This window comes from Alosa alosa, chromosome 1, assembly GCF_017589495.1.
Source record: "Alosa alosa isolate M-15738 ecotype Scorff River chromosome 1, AALO_Geno_1.1, whole genome shotgun sequence".
NCBI lineage: Eukaryota > Metazoa > Chordata > Actinopteri > Clupeiformes > Clupeidae > Alosa > Alosa alosa.
The window spans coordinates 32885096-32902750 of NC_063189.1; the positions used below are offsets into that span (position 1 = coordinate 32885096).

Genomic DNA, 17655 nt, shown 5'->3' on the forward strand with positions numbered 1-17655 from the left:
GCAACCAGCATAGCAACCACCACAAGTAACCTAGCATCAGCCTAGCAACCACCTCAAGTACCCAAGCAACAGCCTAGCAACCATGTCAAATATCTTAGCAACAGCCTAGCAACCATGTCTAATACCCTAGCAACAGCCTAGCAACCACCACAACTTCAACCTAGCAACCACCATAGCAACCAACAGGATTACCTAAGCAACCAGCATAGCAACCACTTCATTTGGCATAACAACCAACATATGTACCCTAGCAACACTATTGCAACTATATCGGCATTATTTGTTTTTACTCTGTATGATATTTCACATCATATTTTTTGCATTTTCATGCACTTATGCAACTTACAAAATAAGTTATTCAGGGAATTTCAGTGACACATTACTGGTCCTCTATTTATGTTTATGTCTAAGGGCTCATTACGTGAAGATAATCACTCACACTTACGCACTCACACTTACTGCACGCACACACACACACACACACACACACACACACACACTGGGTAATAAGAACATTCCATGGTACCTTGTCCAAGTATGAGGTGGAGTCACACCCAATCATCAGAATATAAAACTTTCAGACTGTTTACAGCTGTTGCAGTCTGCAGATCAGCTAGAGCTCAGAAACTCTCTTGACATCATCCCATAGACACAGATTGAAGACCTGAACCCCCACCCAAAAGGCCTGAAGTAAGTAACTCTTTTCTGTAATTCCTTGTGGGGTTGGTCCACTAGCATTGCAATAAATGAATGGATAAAACTACTTTGTGGAACAAAAACTTATTCTGAATGTTTGTGCTGTTTTTTGCACAGGTTCAAAACATGGGTAATCGCCAGTGCAGTGTTGAGATTGAGAACACCTCTACTTTCACCCTATGCAATGAGATGTAAGTACAGCTCAGTCTTTGGGCTAAACTAGGCTACAGCTCAGGCTGCATGCTAAACTAAAAAAAAATATTTGAGGAAACTGATTATAAGTTATAAATGGTTATTGACATAATCAATTTAAACTAATAACTATTTGAGTTGAGTACTAGTGGAACAGGAATTCAATAAAGATAGATTCTGGGAGTCTACATTCTCCTGATGGTTGTTAAGGCTTAGGAGCTCACTATCCAGACTCCTGGGGGTATTCCAAGTACGTGGTTTAGTGATAAACCTGGATAAGTTAACTCAGAGTAAGTGGTAAACCTCCTACAACAAGAGCCCTATGGTCATACGGCTCTTCTATTAGGAGGTTTACCACCTACTCTGAGTTAACTAACCCAGGTTTGTCACTAAACCACATTGGAATACCCCCTGATGGTTGTTTATGTTGGGGTTTGTGTTGTAAACATTAGCTAAAGAGGTCTGATTCTAGTAAGGTAATGCTACTTCTCTAGTGTAACTTACATGTTGCTTCCATCTTTGCCCATTTAAAGAGATCCGGTATCTTGAGATTTTTCCTAATGGAATTTTGAATTATCACACTTGTTAAACTCTGACGGGGACGATGAAATCGGAAATGTATGTTTACTCTAGACTTTTGGGTAACACTCCATAATAAGGTGCCATAATAAATAGCAAACTAGTAATTACCTAACCCTTTGTTAATATTTGTTAATTGTTACTAACATATCTATTTGGCACAAGTTAATAGTTTTTTCATCATCAATTAAATATTTGTTGTTTGCATCTATTAACTAATATTGTATTAATATGTGTTAATAGTTAACTAAATGTCTTTTTGGCACTAATTAACAGTTATTTCTTACATCATTTAAATGTTAAATGTTTATTTACAAACTATATGTTAATAGAAAAGTTAATGACGGAGCTACCTTGACATGCTGCCACTCTTGTCAGTGCACGAAACGCTTGCAATAAAGTTGGTTAAGCTTAATTAATATATTAGTAGTATATAGCTATAAGCGTGGGGCCCCTTATAATAAAGTTGGTTGAGCTTAGTTAATATATTAGTAATATATAGCTATCAGTATGGGGGACCCTTATAATAAAGTTGATTAAGCTTAATTAATATATTAGTAGTATATAGCTATCAGTGTGGGGCCCCTTATAATAAAGTTGGTTAAGCTTAATTAATATATTAGTAATATATAACTATCAGTATGGGAGACCCTTATAATAAAGTTGGTTAAGCTGGTGAAGGGACTGAGACTAAAACTGGCTTATCACATTTATTCCTTTAGGAAAAGTTAAAACAAAACATGCCTTCAGGCACTGGCATACATAAAACAGCATCTGCACAAGCAAAATAAAAAGAAGTAGTTGAATGGGCTATATTACATGCATGATTCCTATACCATCACTGTCATTCCTACTAGCAAGGGAGACGTGCGACATGGAATGTTCAGGTGCACAGAACGAGTTTATTAATATTCTGAGACTCACTAAACACTCACAGACAGCAGCGCCGGAACAAGTTTGAAAGTGGGGGTGCAAAAAAAAAAGCTGGTTTCGGGCTGGGTTCCCCGAGACAATTTTGAAAATTCCAGAGGCCAACTATTCACGCACGTTTTCACGTGGGATATTACGATATAAGATAGTCTAATAATAACTAGATGTAACGCAGAGCGGTACAAAATATGACCGCCGCCCAGTCCAGCACATTTTTTCCACAAAAATAAATCACGCTGAAAGGCCTATATGATTCTAACTGTCTCAGTAAATTGCATTATCCACACTCAATTCTCACTGGTATCTGCTAGACAACAAGTACCAAAACATGATTAGTTAATAGATTTCACATGTAAAATTAATTCTATACAACCCCACCCCCATCTTGCCTGTTCATAATTCTGAGAAATTCTTGTGTGCGTGATAGGCCTAATGATAATTTCAACTTTCTTTCATTAGACAGATGCAGTTTTGTTAAGTTCGTGGATGCATGCTTTAATGATAATTTTCAACTTTCTTTTATTAGACAGATTTCTGGTTCAGTTTATAAAAATGTAAAGTTTAGGAAACAGACAGATATCAAGGGTTTAAACCGATTGAACATGTCTGTGTCAATGTGTGTGTGTTTGCGCTCGCGCCCACCCGCGGAGAGAAAGAGAGAGAGAGAGAGAGAGTTCATGTTAGGCTACATGATGTAGCCTATTACTTGTGTTTTACCTTTAAATACATCAATAAAGAATTAAGTATATTTTTGTTTATTTATTTAGTAGGCCTAGCCTATGTCCATGAAGCTAGATTCAGATTCAATTAATCCAACATAGCGAGCCAAGCCTAGAGCAACAACTCTTTGTTGAAGCATATAGCCTACAGTGCAACTTCTTCTTGTTTCAGTGTTTAGTTAATAAGAAAGCATTGTCAATATGAACTACAAAAGATAGCCTAGGCTATAGGCACATTGTTTTGTTTTTTTTGTCGGGTCGGGTTCGGGTCGTTCATCAGCGCATATTTTTGAGGGTCGGGTGGGTGCGGATGTTAAAAAAACCTTAACCCGCGCAACACTAGTGCAGGGGTTCCCAAACTTTTCAACCCACGATCCCCAAAATAACCGTGCCAGAGACTGGCGACCCCCACTATCCCTGGATGTGACTCAAAAAATAAAATAAAATGTGCGCACCGGCCATACGCACTAGGCTTATCCAAACACCGGCTTAACAACAACACAAAAGAACAGAGCAGCCTGTTATGATTTTACATATAGAAATTTACTATATGATAAAAGCAGAATACCTTAGTCAAAAAATAATATCCATGTAACATGAGTGCACATTATTGCTGTCGTGCAAACTTAACTTTGAAACATTACTTTAATTTCCATTTCCATTTTAACAGAAGAATATCTCAGTCAGGGTAATTATTGCTACACAAATTTACATTTTGGCAATTATGTTTCAGCGTTAATCTCATCTAATGAGATGGATGCGCGCTATGCGCGGAACACAGCAAGTCCATTCTTGGTTTAATTGTGGAGACGGCCACACGGAGATCATCCTCCACATTTAGACGCGATCTGTATTTGTTTTTAATATGTCAGTGCAGAGAAAGTCTTTTCGCACAGGTATGTGGAGCCAAACGGCGTCAGTACGTCCATCGCGGCCTTGAATAGCTGTGGATATTCCCTCTCGACTGAAATCCAGAACTCACCAAGTGTCTGAGTGTCAAAGATTTTGGAATTAAAATCTGTCTTTAAAGCGCAGTCAAGTGACAGCTCTTTTATTTTCCCCAAATTTATTTGATTTATGGAAATCATTTCGCGACCCACCCCTCGGCGTCCCGCGACCGCCCGGGGGGGTCCCGATCCCCAATTTGGGAACCCATGCTCTAGTGCATAGACATAGAGTTGCTCGTAGGATAACCCTTTTCCTAGACCAGTCACCTTTGCAGGCGAAATATCCGATTGGCTGAGCATGACATCATGACCAAGAGGCCAGACTAGAGCAGAGGTAATTAAAGCTACAGCGCTATAGATCTAGTTCATGCTCTAATCAGTGCGATGCCGTGACGGTGTTGTGGTCAAAGTGGGGGTGCTTCCGGCGCACTTGCTCACAGACGTAGACCATACGGAGGTAATGCATTAACATAATGCTAAACTAAATGTACATTCATTTTCTGCTAGACTGAATTGCAATTTCCATGAGCACTAAGCTAAACTACACTAAATGCATGGAAAGTTGCTAGCGGAGTTTACAGCTAGTCACGTTAGACTCGTGTGTATGAACTCGTGGTCATAATGACAACATTAATACACGTTCTCTAAGTTGCTAGAATTGCACCCAAATCCTAACAATACATGTAAAGTAATATAATACAGGTGGTATATCGAAGTTTTCAACTTAAACAACATTTTACAGTTACAAAATTAAAACAAAGTGGAGAGTGCTTTATACAGTCAACCTACCCAATGTAACGCATACCGCTTCTGATCAGCTATGGCAACAATACAAGGACAAAACGCAGCAGAGCTGCAGTATACCGTTTCTCCACAGGGGGCTCCAAAACACCAATCTCAATAAAGCTGCTTAATTACGGCGAAAATCACAAACACTAAACTACATTTCTAACTCTGTTACACCCCCTCCCCTGAATTTCACCAAAATCAAGCAGCAACCAAATAGTACTTCCAAAGGCAAAGAGTACACTACTTTCAAACACTAGCCAGAGGGTCACCAATTACAGGACAGCCAACCACAAAGGTATCCAATATGGATGAAGTGGAAGAAGAGGTGTGCAAACTCTCACACAACCAACCACTGGCAGTAGGGTGCCTTATACACCCCACAAGATAATAAAGCCATATTCCAAAAATTCTCCACAAAGCTAATCAGAAAAGCTAGATAAATAATAATATGTCATTAACTTTTATATTAGTATATAGTTTGTAAATAAACATTTAACATTTAAATGATGTAAGAAATAACTGTTAATTAGTGCCAAAAAGACATTTAACTATTAACAAATATTAATACAATATTAGTTAATTGATTTGTTAAAACATTAACATACAGATTTTATGCAAACAACTAATATTTAATTAATGATGAAAAAACTATTAACTTGTGCCAAATAGATATTTTAGTAACAATTAAAAAAAAATATTAACAAAGGGTAATTACTAGTTTGCTATTTATTATGGCACCTTATTATGGAGTGTTACCGACTTTTGTCCTCTGCCTTCTAGTGGATACTGTGATCTTCGGTATGTTAAGGCAGCACACATGGATTTTTGCCACCCCAGAGCTAACATGCAATGCAACTTGTCTTACAGTAGGTAGTTAACCTAAATGAACACCCGGATCTCCTTATATGGGCAAAGATGGTAGCTTTGGTTCCAAACTTCAGAGGTCTGTCAAATGCTTGTCACATGTCCAGGACTTGATTGATAATGGATTGTCTTGATTGATGAACTTCTATAATATATTGGATGAGTAACTTGTACCAGAAAAATAAATTGTTATACTCTGACCCACATAACCTTTCTGCATTTATGGACATCATCCTACTTTATGTAACGGTGTTGTACCGCAATGGATGACTGGGATTAGTTATCACAGCAGTAGAAGCTAATCAACTGAAGTGGTGTCTGTGACAGCCGAACTGACTATTGTATTATATAGCGATGGGCAGTTTACCAACTGTGGTCTATACTAACCAGCCCCAAACCCATTGCTCTGTAGCTCAGGATTTGGATAAACTGTTTAGCACACTAGCAAGTTTAGCAGTTCAGGTCAGCACTGTAGCCTCTGGTCCACCAACATTACATTATTCCTAGTCACGGGTAAGTAAGCAGGTGATGTGAGGCATTTTCATAAGCTGTATTGTCGGTATATCAGCCACCTACGGATAGTAACATTGAAGTGAAACTTTTCCATATTAGGCAGAGTAGTATAATCAGTTACAGTATATATAACAGTATAATCAATTATATATTCAACATTCTCAAAAATATAAAAAAAATATTTTCAACTGCGTGGAGAGCTTCACAATGTATTTCAACCACTTCCAATTCCTTTGTTGGTTCTGAAAACTGGTGCTTACATTAGCCACAAAAGTCTGTAATTTGGCTGTGTCTTTTGTGTCCAGGTCTCACTCTATCAGTGGATTCTGTGATGATCCTCTGCCTCCAAGAATCAACCAATCTGAAACAGGCAGTGCTCGCTTCGTCAAGACTCCCGACACAGCCTGTGGGGCTGTGGGCGTCTTCACCTATGACATCTATGATAAATCCAAAAATCAGAGCATCGGAAAAATAGCTGTGATGTTCTCTAATCCGCATGACTTTGGTTCCTACTCTAACTGGTACGCAGTGGGAGTGTTCAGCATGAAAAAGCCCTGTGACTATGAGCTGTATAAGGAGATGTATTACGGGAATGAGACGACATTTGTCAGGGGTCTAGCCTCTAGTGGCAGTCTCACTTACAGGAGCTCCTCAGTGACCATCAGTGCCACTATGTCGGATAGCTACGAGCCTGTCCTCAAGATCAATGTCTACAACAAGTGACACCAGGGGTGCATTGAAATTCTAGCATCAATGCAGTGTTGAAACACCTATGGCGGTAACAATAATTTCAGAGCAAATTAATTAAATTTATAGATGAAAATTAGCTATGGTGCTAACTCCAGCATATTTACATTGTGTACTTGTACTGATGCCCATCAATATGCACCGTCCCTATCTAAATAAACAATTAAAATAAATAACAAATACATTTGAATTCAGTACCAAACAAATAAATCCAATTTGAAATTATGCTGTTCAGATTCAGTTTTTCACTGCAATGAACCATTAGAGCCTATAGGCTATTTTCAGTGTAATTTTACTTTTACCTTTAATTTTAAGCTCTTATCTTAGTAATTGTGATGGCCATCTATATGCTGTATCTTGGGGGTTTCAGGACAGTCTGGGCTAACCATATATGGGAAAGTATAATGTGATGATATTTGCATATGTCTTATGTCAGCCTTTATATCAAGAAAAAATAATTGGTGTGATTATTTTTTTTCTCCAAGTTATTGCATTAATTTCACCAGGAAGCATGCCAGTAGAAATGTGTGGAATCTGGCAATATAAAATTGATGGGATACTCAATTTACAAAAGTATATGTCATAAATACTGACATACATATTTTTTCATTATGAATAGTTTCATTCACTGAAATCTTGTCACGGAACCATTGGATGAAGAATGTTATACTCGTCTGCATTTGTGACCTGAAGCAGGGCCGGAGTGGGGCCACTTTTCAGCCCGGGACTATCAAGACCGACCCACTTTTTCCATGGTGGAAATTGGATAAATGAAGCAACATTTGTTATTAATGCTATGGTTCAACAAATAAAGGTTAAATAATAATTCACTTAAGCTGAGAAGTTAACAAAACAGATTCTACTATTCCACAAGGATAGGTTGATAAATTAACAAAAGCAGAAAGAAAGAAATAAAGCATTTGAAATGTATTCCACCCTTCCACAAAGAGGCATATTGAACTAGTTTACAGTTCAAGTACAATGTACAATTCTTAAAAACATGAGGATTTCCTTCTCTGTGCACATCAACATGAAAGCCTGACTCAATAAGCTTTGTAGCCTATTCTTTACAAATTTTAAGTTTGAGAAGCTTCTCTCATATGCAACCTGCATGATGGACAAAGTCAACCAAAATGCTTATATGCTAACCCAACGACATGATAAGCATCTGTGAGGATGTTACTGTGAGAGTATTAAAGGGACACAAATGGCACAGCTTTTGCAGGAGGAACAGGTCCTGCTTTCAAGCTCCATCTCTGGTTCTTCCCTATATGGCAGTCTGCCACTATCCTTCTGACCTTCCTTTGTCACCTCACTACATGTCCTGACCTATAATAACCTTCAAGAGAGGAATTTTTCAGTCTTGCACTGGTGTGCCAGTCTAGACAGCTCAGTTTGTAATGTGATAACATTAGCTCTGTCATCAAACCTAAGCAGACATTTGCTGATTTCCTGGAGTGCTGAGTTAGGGACCCCATTTATCTGTATTTCAGGAAAGTTTTTAGGGTCAAGACAAGCAAAATCTGAGGCAAGTTTTGCATTTGCATATGCAACCTGCCACAGTGTCCAGAATAACATTATGGACTTTCGCCTCAAAGGCACATGAGCGTAGGTTTGGTTTGAAATGTGCTGGGGAGAAAGACGCATTCGGAAGTGCATTTTCAGAAGTGAAAAGTGCTGGGTACAATGACGCGCATTCATTCTTTCCCCCTTTCGCGCAGGTCATGTTAATTAATAAAAATGTAGCCTATACAAAAATGTGATGATGTCCGACACGTTTTATGAAGAAGAAAGGCAAGCCTAAGTTTTCCAAAAGCATTTGACCAGGGGCATCACTAGACCTTATTCACTGGGGCACGTGCCTTAGTAAGTCTCCAGTGCCCCAGTAAAATTCTAGCGCTGCTCTCGCTGGAAACGGCATTCATAAGCGCATCTCGTGCCTGCTTTAGTCATGACTCGAGCCTGTCACTTACCAGTCAATAAAAAAAAAAACAAGGAAAAAAAGAAAGGGGCCATAATAGCCAATCAGGAAATAGCACCTCTGTAGCTGGGTAAGATTGAACGCAACCACCAGTGAAAATCGTTCACATGATTCATCCGAGTGTTTCATTGTACACACAGTGACGGACTGGACGGTCTGGCATTTGGGCAGATGCCAGAAGGGCTGCGGCCTGTCTGGGCTGGCCAACCACGGGGCGGCATGCTTGTCAGGTTTGCGCGGCCCCTTCATTGCAAGGCTGGTTCCACATTATCTCTTGGCCCACTATCAAGCATCAATAGTGTTAAATGGCTTCAAATCAGCCATTTATTTCTAACTCTCTCTTCCTTCTATGCAATGGGAAACTGATCAGTATTTATACCATATATGATCCTCTATACTACAGTCATGGTGACCCTCAATATTTACATCAGTCTACATTCTTTTGCAGCCTTATTCAATCAAATGTTTAAAAAGTGCATTGTTTGAAATTGAAATACAATAAATATGCCTGTATCTTTTATTTTATTATTGGTTTACAAAAGTTATATAAAGCAATGACTCCTGGGAATTTCAAAACCGAATGCGTCTACTTCCTTCAGCATGGGGAATTGTATGTCGATCTAGCATGCTTTGATCCTCGGAATTTTCCCCTTATAAAAGCTAATAAACTGCCCCCAAATGCACTTCGAAACATAAGTGAATGTCTGCTTAAATTTAGTGAAGATGCTACTGTCAAAATCTACAGTCGGAATTGACAACTCGACTTTGTTGATTGTCATTGTCAGACTTTGATGATGCTGCGGAGATAGAGGAAGATACAGAAATAAACCTGGTGAGCAAGAAATGTGCTACCTGCAAGAATTGTGCAATCTGTTGCTATTTCCTTCTCCAGCAGTTAAACCTCTTTACCTGTGCCTACAACAATATATGGTTAGCATATAAATTCCTACTAACATTGCCATGTACTCAAGTGGCATGCGAACAGAGTTTTTCCACTCTTAAATTCATCAAGAATTGCCTAAGGACACGATTGTCACAGGATCATTTGGAGGCCTTTATGCTGATGGCGACAGAGAAATAGGTTGTAATGAACTTGGATGCTGATGACGTGATAGACAGTGTTGCGGAGAAGAGCAAGCTCCTTCGCACCTTGTTAACTGCAGGACGTTAATTAAGACACGTTTGTGGAGCGGCTGCTCTGATGATCTATTCTAGGCTATTCTTTTTTCATTTTCATATTGCATTCATTTTTTTGGAGTTGTGCCAGTTGTGCATGTTCTTGGTTCAGTCTTTATGTTTATTAAAGTTAGAGTTCATCACCAATGGCATGCATGTGAAGTTATATCTGTGTTTTGCGGGCACGTGCACGCGTGTGCGCGTCCCCGTGTGGGCCGCTGGTTGGTGAAAATGCCAGGGCCGTTTTTTAATCCCAGTCCGTCAATACAGAGTGGAAACCGCTGGTGCTCGTCACATCACTTTGAGCACAGAGTTAAGTCTTCCCCTGTTTTAATGTTACAACAAATTCACAACTTGTTTGACAGAAAAAATGACAAGTTGATCACTGTTAGAGAATGTTGTCCACATAATTAGCATCTGTTTTTCAATGCTTTTTCAAAGCGTCATAGTAGTAGCCTGGCTAACGTCAGACCACAAATCTCATTAACTCATTGAATGCCAAGCTGTTTTCAGGAGCTTTGTCCTAGAGTGCCAGCAATCTAGACCATTGTTGATGATTTTTGTTCAGCCACAGCATATTCTGTGTTATAGCTATGAACACATACAATGGCTCGTTTAAAAGGTGAGACTTTAAGCTCTCGGTGGGTGCAAACCGTGTATTTCTACACGCCTCTGTTCTTGAGAAATCCCAAGCTAAACAGTGGCTAGTTTTCATCAAAATCGTTTTTTTCTAGAAATGGAGATATAACGTCTTTCATGAAATATGAAGTGTTGCTACTTACTTGTGTAAACTTTCCGAGAAGTGATCAGCGAGACCTGGTGAGACTGCCACCAGATAGACCCACGAAAATGGCCTGGTTTTGACCTGACATGCATGCGTCACTGATTCGACCCAAAGCGGCAACCGAGTTATGATAAAATGTCCAGAATGTGCGTTTTCATGAGTTTTCGATCGTCATATATTTAATTTCCATTAATCACAGAGTGTCCAAAATCACATATAAGGTGTGTTAGAGTGTCTAGTTTCGTAATTTAAAAAAAGAGCTAAAAACTTAATATTACGTTTTTGGCACTCAACGCATGGGAAGGAAAAACGTAATATTACGTTTTTGGCACTAAATGAGTTAAGATGGGGTCTGGGAACTAGACATTCATTTTCTCGTATTTGAAACGTGGTTTACGAATGCCCAGAGCCGTTTATTTGCCACTCCGAATGTCTATCAAATCCGTCTGTACATAGCTCATAACGGCTTTGGTGTGTCGTCATCGTCTTGCTGCCCTCCCTCGGTTCAGTGATTGGTTCCTTCGTTGAGGTCCATAGAATCCAGGCTGCCTAGCAGCGTGAATAAAATAGTGCACATAATGGCCTCCTTACACCAAAGAACTTTGACAAGATTTGGGAAAGATTCTTGAAAGATTGGAGTCTTTTGAGTAAAGCTTGAATGGGGGCAGGGCCGGAGTGGGGCCACTTTTCAGCCCGGGAGTTTCAGGCCCAAGACCGGCCCACTTTTTTAGTGGCGGTGGAAATTTGATAAATAAGGCAACATTTCAGCTCTTACTATCCTGTATAGTTTTTATTATACACAGTAAATTCACCAGTGTCAAATATGCAGTGTAAAAGTACATTTACTCTTTCCGAGCAATTACAACAACACATAGTGTTGACGGTCTACAGAGGAAGCGGTCTACAGAGGATGCAATCTGCTCTGCCCTCCACCCAGCCCTCACCCACCTGGAAAAAAGAGACTCATATGTGAGATTGCTGTTTATAGACTTCAGTTCTGCATTCAACACCATAATACCACAACAACTCATCTGCAAACTTGACAAACTGGGACTCAGTACCTACCTCTGCAACTGGCTACTGGACTTCCTCTGTCAGAGGCCCCAAGTAGTGCGTGTTGGCAACAATACCTCAAGCAGCATCACACTGAGCACAGGGGCCCCCCCTGGCTGCTGCTCAGTCCGCTGCTCTTCACCCTGCTGGACGATGACTGCACTGCAACCTACAGCAACAATCACATAGTGAAATTTGCTGACGACACAAACTCTGGTGGGTCTCATCACCAAGGGCGACGAGACTCAATACAGGTTGGAGGTCGACCATCTGACCACGTGGTGCAGGGACAACAACCTCCTGCTGAACGTCAGCAAGACCAAAGAGATTGTTGTTGACCTCCGGAGAGGTCACACCCAACACCTGCCACTGACCATCGGCGGTGCTGTGGTGGAGAGAGCGAGCAGCACCAAATTCCTGGGGGTGCACATCAGTGAAGACCTCTCCTGGACCACCAACACTGCATCACTGGCGAAGAGAGCTCAGCGCCTGTGTACTTCCTGCGGAAACTCAGGCGAGCAAGTGCTCCACCAGCCATCATGACCACATTCTACCGAGGCACCATTGAGAGCATCCTCTCCAGCTGTATCGCTGTGTGGGGGGAAGCTGCACTGAATACAACAGGAAAGCCCTGCAGCGCATAGTGAACACAGCTGGAAGGATCATTGGTGCTTCACTCCCCCTGAAGGACATTTACACCACCCACCTCACCCATAGAAGGCTTACCAAAATTGTGAGTGATGCAAGTCACCCCGCTCACAATCTGTTTGATCTACTGCCCTCTGGGAAGAGGTACAGAAGCCTGCGCTCCCCGCACTACCAGACTCACCAACAGCTTCATACACCAAGCTGTAAGGATGCTGAACTCTCTCCCTCCTCTCCCCCCCCCCCCCCCTCAGCTACATAACATCCTGGACATTGAACCCACAATGGCCGCCTGCACTACTCCACTTGCACACTTGCACACTTGTACACTTTACAACTTGGTGTTGTTGTCCTGAAAACACAACACTTCTGCTGCTCTTACATAACTTGCACCACTATGCCACTTTCTTTCTTACTTAGGTCAAACAGAACTACCCAAGCCTTTTATTGGCCTGACTTTGCACTAGTATTTTATTGACTGTCTATGCACAATTTCAACCAAATTTTGCTGCTCTTATTTTTCATTATTATATGTGCCCTCTTATTTACTTATTTTACTTACTTTTTTGTTTTACTTGAATGTTATGTTTGTCTGTGGACTTAAATTGGTAAAATATGTCTTGTCTTCACCGTGGGATAGTGAGAAACGTAATTTCGATCTCATTGTATGTCTGGAACATGGGAAGAAATTGACAATAAAGCTGACTTTGACTTTGACTTTGTAAGATACTTTACAGTGTCAGTGAAAAATCACGTAGTTGAAAGATGTAGTGTCAGAAGTGCTCTGGAGAGCTCCGCCTACTTTTTTCTCAGTTTTCAAATGAAGCAGAAGTTTTCCAGCGCCATTTTTTCCACCTGCAAGGATTTCGGTAAGTGTAAATTCACGTTATTTCAATAGAAGTCGCATGATATAATGACTTTGGATTAATGTTAATCTTATACTCCGGCTTTGTCTTTGGTCTTAAAATAACAGATTTTGAAGTGCTTAACGTTACCAATGCGACTTGATGGCTAACATTTGTTGAACGGTGCAACAGTCCACCACAGGAAAATCATCTAGAAGAGCTAATGTAAGATTATATCAGATCCTGTTTGTTAACATTCATGGTTTAGCAAAGGCTGCACATGAAGGGAGTTAGTTAAAATAGCAAACGTTAGCTGTATTTTAAACTAAAAGCCCGGGCTGTCACGTAAGTTTAATGTTGAAGTAGTGTGACATTAGGCAAACTACGTCTTATTAGACCAAGCCAGTCGAGGTAATCATAACCTTGTGATCAAGGGCGTCAGTTTGTTTTTAGAAGTGGTGGGGACAATAACCATAAGCTTGAGTGTGGTTTGAAAAAGTTCTGGGTACCCTTATGTAAGCTATTCATCCATTCAACGCTGCATTACAGTATGCTCTAGTGTTGCGGGGGTTAAGGTTTTTAACGTCCGCACCCACCCGACCCGTCAGGAGAGACGATCCGCACCCACCCGACCCGATGCGCTGACTAACTACCCGAACCGACAAAAAAAACAACAACAATGTGCCTTTAGCCTAGGCTATCCTTTGTAGTTCATATTGAGGTAGGGACAAAGTTTCTTATTAACTAAACACTGAAACAAGAAGAATTTGCACTGTAGGCTATATGCTTCAACAAAGAGTTATTGCTCTAGGCTTGGCTCGCTAGCATGTTGGATTAATTGAATCTGAATCTAGCTTCATGGACATAGGCTAGGCCTAGGCTACTAAATAAATAAACAAACTGAAAGATCCTTAATTCGTTATTGATGTATTTAAAGGTACAAATCAAGTAATAGGCTACATCATGTAGCCTAACATGAACTCTCTTTCTCTCCCCGCAGACAAACACTGTGTGGGAGTGTTTTTCCCCCTATATTTGCAGGATCGACAGACACAGAGGAGGTATCAAGTCAGAACTTCAAAAGACACAGCGGCCGAGCCAGAGGTGGCCTACCCAGTCGGACACACAACAGAGCAGTTCCAGGATTTCGGCATCCACGCAAAAGCTATATTCCGGGTGGCAGATTTGGTCTGCACCCGGCAATGTGAGTAGCTCCTTTTTTTGCCTCGAACAACAACGTGTATTAGCAGTGGTAGTTTGCTCCGTACTGCCAAAAGTCTCCTTTGTTTCAGCTGAGCGATTACATCGCTGCTGGTGGTCGGGTGGAGAACTGAGTAGCCTACGATCTGTGGAGGACTTACGGGAAGGTACCGAGCGATTGGAACATTTGTGGGTTGCCGTGCGGATGACTGCTTGGCTAGGCTAGGCCGGAGAACACTGAAGCTACTAACTCGCCTGCTGCTTGCTTGCTCGTTTGTTTACTGCTGTGCTGTGCTGTGCTGTGCTGACTGGGGACTGCTGTGGGGCGTCTGGCGCTGCTGGTGGCGGTATTACTGGCTGTAGTCTCTTGTTTTATTACAGTGTTGTATTGATGTGCATTTTAACTGTGGATCCAATGTGATTGACTTTGTGTTTATTTATATTTAATTTAATAAATTTGTAATATGAGTCTGAGCCCCTTTGCCTCCCTGATTGATTGCACTGCCTACTGCTGTTTATCTACTGCTGTTTATAAAGTACTTAGGACAAAACCTATATTGCTGTCTGGTCACGGGCAGCCTTAAGGCTACTACTAGTCTGGTGACATACAGATCTTAAGAACTATTTCATTGTCTCTTTGGCATTTCACACACAAATCAGCCAAGGTTGTTGCCTACTACTAAAGCAGGTATTGGGGCAGTTAAGCACAAAATAGTCTTTTGAGGCAATGTTTTTCTGTTAGTGTTGGGCTCAAGCTCATTATCATACATAGTCACCATGTCTGTTGACCCCCACCCACTGAAGTGTCCTCTTTTTCACAAACCCAAATCTGGTCACCCTAACATAGCCTATTTGTTACCGTTTCATCGTGGTTTTTGCTGAGAAACAAATAGTTTGCAACAACACACGCTGAACTTGAATCAAACATTCTTTAGAACACAGCTGATCAACCGTCTGCTTTCACTTTTTTTTCAGTAGTTGCGGAGTGAAAGACGTGAATTAGAAGCACAAAACCCATTTTCTTTGACAGCGGTCTGTTATCGAGAATTATCAGACCTCCAAACGTTGGGATGGCCCATTCAAGTGAATGGAGCATTCTGCAGCATTATAAATTAGTGTTATTAGTGTTAGCTGTTAAAGTTACACCCCGCTTGGTGCCTATCTTGCTATTGGCCTTTGTTAAAGACATATTTGCATATTTGATTTTATTATGTTTGGGATCATTTCAAAGAGGACAATCTGGGCTTTCATTCAAGTCCTTTTGTGAAGACTTTTTTGTTTTGTTTTTGTGAACAATTTGGACAAATACAGCCAACCCTGGAGCTCTTCAAACGTTTAATCACACAAATTGTCATGCCATTTCCGCCTAAATTATCTTTTTTCTTTTAATCCTGTGGCATCAGGGAGCATCAGAGATACAAAATGCAAACACTGCAATACTGGATTGACTCTAAGGATTCAGAAAATGCATAAGTAAATAAGTCAATTACTTGCAAAAGGTTTGAGCACTAAACGGTTTCATAAAATCACAATGACATGACTTTATTTTTCGAGATTTCTTGAGATTTGGGCTTGAGCCCCCCAAAAATAGCCTAGTGCCGCTGAGGGGCACAGATTCTGGGGCAGATGGAGGTCATGTTTTGCCGCAAGAAAGCTAAATGCTGCACATGACATGTTCCCAGTGATGAAGACTCATAGGTAGCCTATATGTAATTTTATCAACGAATATAAAGCATCTTTTCTACGTTCTATTTATGCTTGTTGGACATTTTTAATTTTTGGAAGAGGATGCTGCACATGACATGTTCCCAGTGATGAAGACTCATAGGTAGCCTATATGTAATTTTATCAACGAATATAAAGCATCTTTTCTACGTTCTATTTATGCTTGTTGGACATTTTTTATTTTTGGAAGAGGAAAAAAATGCTTCAGATGAAATAATTGGAGGTGAATTGTTTGGTGGACCCCCTGCAGTACCTCCGTGGACCCCCTATGGGTCGCAGACCCCAGGTTGAGTATCACTCGTGTAGGCTATGTCTACTGTATGTAGGCTATGCCCACCAAATCTGCCTCTTGGATGCTAGTTCAGTTAGTCCATAAAAAACACTGTATGGAAATCAGTGCTGCCACCTACTGTGCTGGAGTGTCACACACATAACTACCTTAGATGATATAGTCAAATAAAGTTTACCTGATTTGTTTAGATTCAGTTGACACTGAGTGCATTTACATTATGTTTATGTGTTTTGCATAAATACATGTTTTACTTAATGCATTTCAGTTACAAAACTGTTTCTTAATGTTTATTAGGACCAAGAATCTTTTTTTGAGTGTAGGGACAAGTTGTCCTGACTCTATGAATGCAAATAGCAAATTAATGAGTGTAAATATATTTATTTAATTTAAGACAACACTAAACATGTTCCATGATTGAGTACTGAGTGGAAGATGAGCATAAAGTAGGTTTTAATTGTTTTGAATTACAGTAAACCATAATCTGAGCAATGCATAAAATCATGAAACATGCGTGTAGCCGAAGTCCTTTTAGGCAAGTCCCTCCACTCGGCGGCCATATTGCAACGCTTTTTGGGCACTCATTGGGCATCCTATTCGGCAGAAATGCTTAACGACACCAATCTTGCTCCAACGGCGAGTTGACAACACATGATTGGCACGATGTCTTCACAACACACCATATGATTGGCTCAATGTATTCACATGTCGACGTTTTGCCTAGGAAGGGGTGTGATATGTGTAGACAACGACCATATTGGCGTTACAAACTAGCCCCATGCATTTCTATGGAGGATTTTTTGAGTGCTGTGTCTCCTCATTAGAAAGTCTCTGATGTAGCCAGCCAGGGAGAGTACAATAAGTACATAGCGCCAGTAGAGGGCAGTGCTGTCACAGACGTTCAATTCAGTTAACTCTCTTGACCTTCAGAAACCCAGTATATCTTTCAATATATGTCCATATATGTCAGAGACACATAGC

The 17655-nt window shown here is 40.5% G+C and overlaps 1 protein-coding gene and 1 long non-coding RNA gene across 2 annotated transcripts; both read left to right on the plus strand.

Moving 5' to 3' along the window:
• The first annotated feature begins 599 nt into the window (after nucleotides 1-599).
• On the plus strand, nucleotides 600-7071 carry LOC125294919 (DELTA-sagatoxin-Srs1a-like). The gene is made up of 3 exons (XM_048243992.1): nucleotides 600-690; nucleotides 814-887; nucleotides 6535-7071. The coding sequence occupies exons 2-3, from the start codon at nucleotides 823-825 to the stop codon at nucleotides 6950-6952; spliced, it is 483 nt and encodes a 160-aa protein (XP_048099949.1). The 5' UTR covers nucleotides 600-690; nucleotides 814-822; the 3' UTR covers nucleotides 6953-7071.
• A 6368-nt stretch (nucleotides 7072-13439) lies between these two features.
• Nucleotides 13440-14892, plus strand: LOC125294970. The gene is made up of 3 exons (XR_007193600.1): nucleotides 13440-13484; nucleotides 13589-13685; nucleotides 14461-14892. It is a non-coding gene; the product is annotated as an uncharacterized LOC125294970 (long non-coding RNA).
• The last annotated feature ends 2763 nt before the right edge of the window (nucleotides 14893-17655 follow it).